Source organism: Oncorhynchus tshawytscha, linkage group LG33 (assembly GCF_018296145.1).
Source record: "Oncorhynchus tshawytscha isolate Ot180627B linkage group LG33, Otsh_v2.0, whole genome shotgun sequence".
NCBI classification, from domain to species: Eukaryota; Metazoa; Chordata; class Actinopteri; order Salmoniformes; family Salmonidae; genus Oncorhynchus; species Oncorhynchus tshawytscha.
Window position 1 is genome coordinate 18,297,576 of NC_056461.1, and position 11,412 is coordinate 18,308,987.

The 11,412-nt window shown below is 46.7% G+C and overlaps 2 protein-coding genes across 2 annotated transcripts in view; both read left to right on the top strand.

Annotated features, from left to right (window-relative positions):
• The window catches only part of LOC112234337 (whirlin-like), a 124,962-nt gene extending 115,243 nt beyond the window's left edge, over window positions 1–9,719 (top strand). Inside the window, exons 8-12 of the mRNA XM_042311732.1 lie at window positions 4,844–4,987; window positions 5,209–5,296; window positions 5,481–5,699; window positions 6,261–6,383; window positions 9,537–9,719. Coding sequence (XP_042167666.1) covers window positions 4,844–4,987; window positions 5,209–5,296; window positions 5,481–5,699; window positions 6,261–6,383; window positions 9,537–9,719 — 757 coding nt within the window. The remainder of the gene's footprint in view (window positions 1–4,843; window positions 4,988–5,208; window positions 5,297–5,480; window positions 5,700–6,260; window positions 6,384–9,536) is intronic.
• LOC121841704 (RNA-binding motif protein, X chromosome-like) lies at window positions 2,173–5,306 on the top strand. Its single transcript, XM_042311757.1, has 2 exons — window positions 2,173–2,239; window positions 4,787–5,306. The coding sequence occupies exons 1-2, from the start codon at window positions 2,190–2,192 to the stop codon at window positions 5,040–5,042; spliced, it is 306 nt and encodes a 101-aa protein (XP_042167691.1). The 5' UTR covers window positions 2,173–2,189; the 3' UTR covers window positions 5,043–5,306.
• Window positions 9,720–11,412: the final 1,693 nt, after the last annotated feature.

The following is an 11,412-nucleotide window of genomic DNA, read 5'->3' on the forward strand; positions in this document are numbered from 1 at the left end:
AAGGATATCCCTACCGGCCAAACCCTCCCTAACTCGGACGACGCCAATTGTGCGTCACCCCACGGACCTCCTAGTCGCGGCCGGCTGCGACAGAGCCTGGGCGCGTACCCAGAGCCTCTGGTGGCACAGCTTGCGCTGCGATGCATTGCCCTAGACCACTGCACTACCTGGGAGGCCCACATGTATTTTTAAAACCCTGGCCTAAACCCTTCACTAGAGATGAAAAAGACATATTTATCTAGAAACTTCCTCCGTTTAACCCCGACTCCCCCCTCCCTTTTCAAACCTCCAGGAAAGACTGCTGTGGTTGATAGATATGATGGAGGTAGGAGTTGTTGCCAATTCTCTTATTTTACATCCATTTGCAGTGATTCTCTGCCTCTAATTTTGAAGTGAATACAGTTTGGAGTGCTTTAGTCTGCATTCATTTGTCAGGTTGCATAAAGACAATGGATATAACTTTTTCTGTTGATGTGACTGTCCTTTTGAACATTTCTGTGTATCCCTGTGTGTGTTGTATGTGTGTGGACATATACTTGTGGGGACCAAAAAAATGTACAAATTGGGGACATTTTGCCTGTCCCCACCATGAAAAAGGCCATTTCTACGGGGTTTAGGGTTAAGATTATAATTAGTGTTACGGTTAGAATTAGGTTTAGGGGTTAAAGGTTAGGTTTATGAGTTAGGTGTAGGGTTAAGGTTAAGGTTAGGTGTAGGGTTAAGGTTAGGTTTTGGGGTTAGGGTTAGGTTTTGGGATTAGGGTTGGGTGTAGGGTTAAGGTTAGGTTTTAGGGTTAGGGGATAGGGAAATAGGATTTGGAATTGTGTGTCCACCCACAAGGTTAGTAAAACAAGACTGTGTGTGCTGATGAGTGTGCGTGCGTTCGGCATACATGAGCATGCATGCTGGTGTGTGCTTGCATGCATGTATGTGTATGTGTTTCCCTATTCGCAGTGCATACACACACATCGGCATTCACGTACACACACACACACCAAGGCATGTGCAAACACACACACACACAGACATATGCGCAGACACACAGACTCAATACACTCTGGACAGTTGAGATAAGCTGCAGCTGTCTTACCATAGTACACCATGGACAAGGCCAGACCTCCAGACCTGTGTGTGTGTATATGTGTGTGCGTGTGTGTGTATATGTGTTTAGGTGTGCATGTGCATGTGTTTGGTCTGGACTGTGGCCCAGCTTATAGTTGTTTATGTTTGAGTCACAGTTGAATGCTGCTGCTACTGTTTTGGAGAGATTAGTGAGTCTGGGGGATCACAAACATTGGATTTATCAACTAGACACAAAATGAGGTGTACAGTCACAAACCCAATCACATACACACACTGATCACATACAAACACACACACACACACACACACTCTCTCTCTCTCTCTCTCTGTCACACACGAACACATATAAATTAACAGCTTCCTCTCACCATGCACATGTGCAAGATAGATGGAGGTAAGTAATCCCCGTGCCGATAGTGAGTGTATAATTAGTAGGGTTTTGGTACAGGTAGAGTTTAATGAAGGGCACTGCTGCTTTGAACTCACTAACAGTGAACAACACCATGCAGATATCTTTGGTTTCAATTCGTGTGTTTGCACTTTTGGTTGTGTGTCGTGTGTCTGTGCCGAATACCCACCTGTGGTATTGCGTTCCAAGCTTAGAGATTTGAAGGTGCGATACAGAGGTAAAGAGGTGTGTGTTTGTTCTATATCTACCTCCTAAAACTTTGAGATTGGAAGGTAGATTTAGAATGATATTGAGTTATTTTTCCTCCCACGGAGAGATGGAGCAACTCCTACGAAATGCAATTTGGATCAACATTTGCTTTGGGATAAACAAGCAGCTGTGTTTGTCATCTGTTCACGTACTCTCCCTCGTTCTCCCTCCTCTTGCTCTCTCCCTGTCTTTCTTCTCTCTATCCCCTCGTCTCTCTCTCTTTCTCCCCATGCCCTCTTTCTCTCTATCCCCTCGTCTCTCTCTCTTTCTCCCCATGCCTTCTTTCTCTCTGTCTCTCTATCCCCTCGTCTCTCTCTCTCTCTCTCCCTCTCTCTCTTTCTCTCCCCTCCCCCCTCTCTCTTTTCCCCTCTCTTACTCTCTGTCTCTCTCTCTCTCTCTCTCTCGCTCTCTCTCTCTCTCTCTCAGAATGACAGTACGGTGGAGAGTAATGGGGGGGATACTCAGGAGAGTCTGGATGCGCTGCCTGACATATCTCTGGTGAGCCTTGCAGTAAGACCCAGACCCACAACCTCATTAAGATGGACAGAGCAGAAGATGGAGGGTTAGGGAGAAAAACAACAAGACTGAGTGAGGGAGAGGAAACAACGTATATGCAGTTTTATATATATACAGTATACATACATCATAGTTCTGATTTCTTCACTATTCTTCTCCAATGTAGAAAATAGTAAAAATAAAGAAAAACCCTGGAATGAGTAGGTAGTGTCCAAACTTTTGACTAGAACTGTATATATACAGTGGGGAAAACAAGTATTTTGCAGGTTTTCCTACTTACAAAGCATGTAGAGGTTTGTATTTTTTTAATCATAAGTACACTTCAACTGTGAGAGACAGAATCTAAAACAAAAATCCAGGAAATCACATTGTATGATTTTTAAGTAATTCATTTGCATTTTATTGCATGACATAAGTATTTGATACATCAGAAAAGCAGAACTTAATGTTTGGTACAGAAACCTTTGTTTGCAATTACAGAGATCATACATTTCCTGTAGTTCTTGACCAGGTTTGCACACACTGCAGCAGGGATTTTGGCCCACTCCTCCATACAGACCTTCTCCAGATCCTTCAGGTTTTGGGGCTGTCGCTGGGCAATACGGACTTTCAGCTCCCTCCAAAGATTTTCTATTGGGTTCAGGTCTGGAGACTGGCTAGGCCACTCCAGGACCTTGAGATGCTTCTTACGGAGCCACTTCTTAGTTGCTCTGGCTGTGTGTTTTGGGTCGTTGTCATGCTGGAAGACCCAGCCACGACCCATCTTCAATGCTCTTACTGAGGGAAGGAGGTTGTTTGCCAAGTTCTCGCGGTACATGGCCCCATCCATCCTCCCCTCAATACGGTGCAGTCGTCCTGTCCCCTTTGCAGAAAAGCATCCCCAAAGAATGATGTTTCCACCTCCATGCTTCACGGTTGGGATGGTGTTCTTGAGGTTGTACTCATCCCTCTTCTTCCTCCAAACACGGCGAGTGGAGTTTAGACCAAAAAGCTCTATTTTTGTCTCATCAGACCACATGACCTTCTCCCATTCCTCCTCTGGATCATCCAGATGGTCATTGGCAAACTTCAGACGGGCCTGGACATGTGCTGGCTTGAGCAGGGGGACCTTGCGTACGCTGCAGGACTTTAATCCATGACGGCGTAGTGTGTTACTAATGGTTTTCTTTGAGACTGTGGTCCCAGCTGTCTTCAGGTCATTGACCAGGTCTTGCCGTGTAGTTCTGGGCTGATCCCTCACCTTCGTCATGATCATTGATGCCCCACGAGGTGAGATCTTGCATGGAGCCCCAGACCGAGGGTGATTGACCGTCATCTTGAACTTCTTCCATTTTCTAATAATTGCGCCAACAGTTGTTGCCTTCTCACCAAGCTGCTTGCCTATTGTCCTGTAGCCCATCCCAGCCTTGTGCAGGTCTACAATTTTATCCCTAATGTCCTTACACAGGTCTGTGAGAGCCAGAATTCTTACTGGTTGGTAGGTGATCAAATACTTATGTCATGCAATAAAATGCTAATTAATTACTTAAAAATCATTCAATGTGATTTTCTGGATTTTTGTTTTAGATTCCATCTCTCACAGTTGAAGTGTACCTATGATAAAAAATTTGAGACCTTTACATGCTTTGTAAGTAGGAAAACCTGCAAAATTGGCAGTGTATCAAATACTTGTTCTCCCCACTGTATATTAAACAGCATAATATGTGTATATATAGAGCCTTCATCCCTTTCTTTCTTTCTTTCTTTCTTTCTTTCTTTCTTTCTTTCTTTCTTTCTTTCTTTCTTTCTTTCTTTCTTTCTTTCTTTCTTGTGGAGGAGTCTGTTTACAGACAGATATTAGTTCACACCCTCTTCCTCCTCCTCCTCCTCCTCCTCCTCCTACTCCCTCCTTACTAAGGAGGAACTAGTTCTCTGTTTGACACCTGAGGTAAAAGCTATAATCACCTACCACGGTTACCAGAGCAACAGTAACTGATGTTGATGGGAGGTTGTGTTGGTTCCAAGGTGATGTAATATGGGACACAGAAAGCAGAGACCTGAAGAGTCTTAAAAACACTTGAACTCCATTCAGCCAGAACATATTTGTGTTAGTTCTGATTGCTTTCTCTTATTATTTATTTTCACCAATCACTTCATTCATTCTCTGGCCACTCATGTTGCTGTTTTCGTTGTTCATTTCACCGTTGGTTTTGGTTGGAGGGGAGAGCTTGTTGCCGCGGACTGGGAAGGTGTAGCCTGAGGTTACACAAAGACCTGAGTCCTGGCCTGACTAATTCAGCTGTGTTGAGTTCTGAGGCGTGACAGTTGGTGGTGTGTGTGTGTGTGTGTGTGTGTGTGTGTGTGTGTGTGTGTGTGTGTGTGTGTGTGTGTGTGTGTGTGTGTGTGTGTGTGTGTGTGTGTGTGTGTGTGTGTGTGTGTGTGTGTGTGTGTGTGTGTGTGTGTGTGTGTGGAATGATGAGATGTGCTGTAGTATATGAGTGTTTTAAGGGATGAGGGGAATGTGATTTATTTGTTCTCCTCTTACCTTAGGATGAGGTGCACTCCACATCCGAATCTCCCCCACCTTCAAACCCCCACCCCCCCCAGGGGTGCAGAGACGCCCCAGCAGACGGGACCAGGTCAAAAGCTTCCCTCCTCCGAATCTTCCCATTCCGGGCTCTACTTCACCGCCCCCTCCCGTAACCCCGCCATTGACCAGAGGGTGGAGCAAGGACCCCCTCCTCACCCAAGGTCCCCTCCAAAAGGATCTCTCAGTCCCCCTAAGAGGGACCCCTCTGCCCCCTAAGAAGGAGATGGCAACTGCCCAGCTCTCCATGGTCAACAAGCACCTTATAGGCCCCTTCCCCCGAGTCCAGTCCCCTACTAGGACCACCAAGCCTGCCGCCCCCTCTCCATCTCCCCCCTCCGCCGCCGCTCACTGCCCCATCCGCACCCCCTCCGCTTCCCCACAGCCAGGACAAGTCCTCCCCTGGCTCCAACAAACAGCACTTTGTCATGGTGGAGGTCCATAGGCCCAATGCAGAGTCTGATGTCAACGAGGTTCGGTCACTCCCCCAGGCACGAGGTAAGAGGCATGGGGGACAGCCAGGATTACTGAAGGGAGGAGGTTGGAAGTTGGACTCCGAAAACCATGAGAGCTGATTTGGACGCAAAGGATTGGTTACACAAATAAGAGGAAGTGCATGTCTATGTGTACTCATGGGTGTATGTGTTTCTACCTGAGTGTGTCCCTATGCCAGTCTCTAACCTCCTGCACCCATCCCCCCACCCCCCAGGTGCCAACCTGTCCCAGCTGTCAGACAGTGGACAGACGCTGAGCGAGGACAGCGGGGTGGACATTGGCGAGTCAGGGCGTTTCAGCAAGGAAAGCAGTCCCCGTCCCGCCCGCATACGCCCCCCACGACATCCCCAGGGGGCAGGAGGGGGCACCCCCTCCAAACCGGTGAGGAGGACACACCAGCGGGAAGAGAGAAGACACAGAGAGAGAAAAGAGGGAGATGGATGGAGGGTTGACTGGATGGATGAATGGATGGATGATGGATGGTTGGGGGGGAGCCAAATGTGACAAGAATGACAAGAAGAGAAATAGAGCCAAGTTGTCTTCTTTCACTTCTCCCTTTGTCTTGGGGCTTGTTCTCAATCCTAACTGTGATTTCTTTGTGTTTTCTTCTCTCTTTGTGCACATAGTTTTTCTTTCTTTGCTCATTGACTCATTTCTGTGTCCTTTCAATGGTTTCTCATCCATTCAATCACATCTCATACTGCAGTAGAGGTCTCTCGTTTCCTCTGCCTGTCCCTTTATGCTTATTGCTGATTGGTGGTTGGGTGGAAGGGAAATTGTTGATTCGTTCCAAACTGAATGGGTGGACCAATAGGTAACAAAGGTGCAAAAGATAGGTGTACATGGTCAGACCAGGCAGACCAGGCTCTCCAAGGTGAATATTTGAGTAAAAAAGCTGAGTTATGTTATCCACCCTCTCTCTCTCTCTCTGTCTTTTTGCAGCCGGGTCTCTTGGAGCCCACCTCCACACTAGTGAGGGTGGCAAAGAGTGCCACCACCCTCGGCATCGCCATCGAAGGGGGTGCCAACACACGCCAGCCCCTGCCACGCATCGTCACCATACAGGTGGGTGTCAAACAGCCTAACATCCCTCCATCTCAAGTCATCTCCAAAATGACAGTTTGCCCGGCAATCCCCTGCACCTGTCAGAAATGATCCAACCATTGTACTGTTTTGCGACTCTGCGCTGTCATTGGTCCGTGCTGCCTCCTCTTCAACACCTGGCAACGCAACACAGCCTCTGTCAGATCAGTCTGCGTTTACATGCTGGAAGTAGAGAACTCAAACATAACTTATAGGTTTATAACCTTTAGAACACAAGTGTTTATTGGAAATGTGTCACCCTCAGAGAGTGGGGTCACAGCCAGGGTCTGCCATTCAATGGCAATCCTGGAGCAATCAGGGTTAAGTGCCTTGCTCAAGGGCACATCGACAGATGTTTTCTTGTCGGCTCTGGGATTCAAACTAGCCACCTTTCGGTTACCGACCCAATGCTCTAACCTCTCGAACCACTAGGCTACCTTCCACTACACATATGGCACGTTCTGTGTTGGTATGCTAGCGAGAAACTGCTGCAAAGAGGGAGGGGTTTAGATTCAAATATTGCAGTAGCCATGGCAACAGGGTCGAACATAAACTCTGTGATCTCGTGGCTGAGGTAAGATGGCTGTTGGGGGCTAGCTCAAGATGGCCCGAAAATATTTTTGGTATCTCAGATTGTTCTGGCAATTCTGACATAGAAACGTCATTGGGAGGAAGGATGTTTTGATCGGCTTTGTACATTTGTTTCACACATTTTTTTTAATGATGAAAGTGGCCATTTTAGTCCTATGCATACCTTCTGTTTGACCCTCTGATCTGTGAACTGTACACGAAACAGACAACATCTTGGTGACATTATGCTTCTTATGTGCTCTCAAATATGGTGGTGCTCATAAAATGGATCAGAACTTTCCAGCCTCTCTGGAAATGTGATGTACTTGTAGAGTACGTATATTGTTCCAAATAATGTCTTAAAAAGACAAAATCCAAAATTGTACTCTTGAGATGTCACTATTAATATATTTAATGTTGAATAAATGAATGTGAGCATTTCTATTTCGGAATCTAGACATACTGCATATGTTAGAGCAGTATAACGTCACCAAGATGTTGTCTGTATCGTGTACAGTTCTCGGATCACAGGGTCTTACAGGAGGTAAGGGCCTAAAATGGCCACTTTCATCCTGATAAAAAAAAGTTGTAAAATATCAAAATCAGGTCAAACATTCTCCCTCCCAATGAAGTTTCTACGTGAATATTGCCAGAACAATCTGAGATACCCCAAATGTTTGAACCTTGCCAGGTGCTTGACATGAATGGATTACTCTAAGAGTACATGAAAATGTTTTTAGCTTTGTTCCAAGCACCCTTTCGTTTGTTTACGCAAGAAGATAAAAGTTGAGCATGTTCTCTCCCTTTACCTGAAAGAGTACATCCACTGAGAGCACTGACCATTATGTGGAATAACAGTGTTGCCACCTTGGCTGAAGGCCACAGCTATAAGAAGCTGAGGGTAGTAACAGTGAGTCTGGCTGTAGCTCTGTTCTGCTCTGATTTGTCTGTGCCTCTATTGATTAGCATAAAGACTGAGGAGAGAGGAGGGCTGGGGAGGGAGCTGTGCTGTTCTCTGGAGTTCAGTGAACCACTGAAAGCCCCAGCTCGAAAGATGCTTTGGTGAGAACGGCGTGAAAGGCTAATGAAAAATAAAAGAGCCACTGATTGCGAGGAGTGCGACAAAGGCTCTTGCTGGGAAATCAGCATATTCAAAATCAAAGAGAGGGAGAGAGGGAGGGGAGAGAGGGAGAGGTGAGAGATATACAGAGACAGGAGAGAATATGTTATACAGTGTGTTAATAATAAAGGGGACGTGGACTGAGAAAGGGTGCAGAGAAGGGGAGATAGGGGAGGAAGAGAGAGAGAGAGAGAGAGAGAGGCGGGCTAGCGACAGACAGGCATGAGTGGGTTTTAATTCCAGGACCGTAGCTCTCCTCATCAACGGCTGTAATGGAAATGCACAGACAAAATGCATGAGCCATGATATATGGACGCGCTCTCCTCTCTTTTGTCTAATCCCCCCTTTCTCTTTATTTATGTGTTTTTTTTCCGCTTTTCACTATCTTAGGAGTTGGGAGTCGGCACAAGGTACCCGAGCGTGCTCGCCAACCAGGCTGATTTTCATATCAACGTGGCGCTGACACGCTCCCCTACCATGACATCACAGTGTCCACAATCAGTCGCAGGGGACACGGCCTCATCAGCATTGATATTGGTTGGGGGGGTCGGATGGTCCAATCATAACCTCTCCCATTCCACTGTAGTTCCAGTGAAGAACCCATGCCATTATCAGGGAGGTTAATATAGGACTGGGCGTTAATTGGCTCGAAATCACCTTTGGAGCTATGCGTCCCAAATGGCTCCTTGTTTCCTATGTAGTGCACTACCTTTGACCAAAGCACATCCTTGGGACGCAGACTCAGAGCTACAAGCCATATCAATGACTGTAAACAGGGCTCACATCATACCCTAGCAACATTCCTGAACGATTGCTTACTCACACCACACCACACTCACACGTATACACATATAGAGTATTCACAACCGTTCACAACACCTAGGACGTTTGCTTCATTCAGGATGATACATTTGGGAATCATATCTAGGTCCGTCTGGTGCTCCCCGGGCCCTACAGCACTACAATAGTCTTTTAGTAGTAACGTTAGTTTTCCTCTTGTAGCTTCAGTCTCCCAGGTCAGCGCAGTCCACGATGTGGTGAACGTTCCAGGCCAGTAGCCATGTAGAGTGAAGGCGCCGCTGCGGCCACTATCACTCCGTACCACTCTCCCTGAGCTGCTGCTGCTGCAGTCCCTATCACAGGCATCTCCATGTCGCTCCAGTGGCCGGGAGTAATTGTGGCCGGCTCGGTAAAAAAAGAGAACCAATAATGCTCTAAATAACAAAACGTATAGTGATAATCATGCAGATAATGCATGGCATTTAATGGACTGGAACTGTGGTGAGAGATGAGATCACAAAGGTCCTTTTGCTTCCTGGTTCGTTAGCAGTTGTAATGGTGACCAATCGCCAATGAGCATTTGACATCTGTTTGTGCTCTCTTCATCACTCACTTTGTTGGTCTTCCTCTCTCTCGCTCTCCCCCAATCTCTTTCTTTCACTCAGAGGGGCGGTTCGGCGCATAACTGCGGGCAGCTGCGGGTGGGTCAGGTGATCCTGGAGGTGAACGGGGCTTCCCTGAGGGGCCGGGAGCACAGGGACGCCGCACGCCTCATCGCAGAGGCCTTCAAGACCAACGAGAGGGACCACGTGGACTTCCTGGTCACTGAATTCAACGTGGCGCTATAGGAGGAAGTAGAGAGAGAGAGACTTGTCATGGAGAAAGAAGGGACGAGGTATAGGCACAGCAGAGGTAGAGAGGAGAGGGGGGCTGTTGGGGCAAAGTGGCATAGGCCTACATACTGTATTTTACATGGGTTCATCTACCAACTACCCGTGGTCCCTCCACCTTAGTATCCTTCAGTTTAATTCAAGCTTAAGCCCACACTACTAGACGCGGATACAGTTGCACTCTAAGTTGAGTTGCGCCCATGAGATTTCGATAACACTTTACTTGACAGCCAGTTTCATGACACATTCATAACCATGTCATAATATGTCATAACAGCTGACATGACTTGTCATAACACTGTCATAATATGGTCATAACACTGTCATGACCCATACGGTTACACATGTTGTGATATATATTGTGTTGTTTTATGGCTGGTTATAAGAGTGCCAAAACCCACATTTATTCAAATTAGTTTTTTTCCCTGCCAAGAAGATTCCTTTCGTTTGAAAGTTTGTTTCTGAAATCCTTTGTTTTAAAATAACTTTATGGCACTGTCAAGAAGCATTATGACCAGCCTGTGTCACTTTACTTGGAACTGAGAAAATACACTTTATGACACTGTCATGAAGCATTATGACCATCATAATCATATCAGCCAGATAGGCCTATCACACGTACATGCCCTTATATCAGTCATCAGTCACAAAGAGGGTGTCTTGTCCTGCTGCTGAAATCTGCTCCTTCATTCATCCCAGTCATCAGCAACAAAACATTGGGGTAGGTGAATGTCTGACATCAACATGTTTGCAATAACAATGATAATTTAAAAGCAAAATATATAAACTCAGCATAAAAATAAACGTTCTCTCACTGTCAACTGCGTTTATTTTCGGCAAACTTAACATGTGTAAATATTTGTATGAACATAAGATTCAACAACTGAGACATAAACTGAATGAGTTCCAGAGACATGTGACTAACAGAAATGGAATAATGTGTCCCTGAACAAGGGGGGGTCAAAATCAAAAGTAACAGTCAGTATCTGGTGTGGCCAGCAGCTGCATTAAGTACTGCAGTGCATATCCTCCTCAAGGACTGCACCAGATTTGCCAGTTCTTGCTGTGAGATGTTACCCCACTCTTCCACCCAGACACCTGCAAGTTCCCAGACATTTCTCGGGGGAATGGTCCTAGCCCTCACCCTCCGATCCAACAGGTCCCAGATTGAGATCCGGGCTCTTCGCTGGCCATGCTGGAGGCCATGCTGGAGGGTCATGTCAGGATAAGCCTACAGGAAGGGTACCACATGAGGGAGGAAGATGTCTTCCCTGTAACACACAGCGTTGAGATTGCCTGCAATGACAACAAGCTCATTCCGATGATGCTTTCCTTCGATGATAAACGCAAATCCGACCATCACCCCTGGTGAGACAAAACCGCGACTCGTCAGTGAAGAGCACTTTTTGCCAGTCCTGTCTGGTCCAGCGACGGTGGGTTTGTGCCCATAGGCTACGTTGTTGCCGGTGATGTCTGGTGAGGACCTGCCTTACAACAGGGCTACAAGCCCTCAGTCCAGCCTCTCTCAGCCTATTGCAGACAGTCTGAGCACTGATGGAGAGATTTACACCAGGAACGCACACTCAGCAGTTGTTGTTGCCATCCTGTACCTGTCCCGCAGGTGTGATGTTCGGATGTACCGATCCTGTGC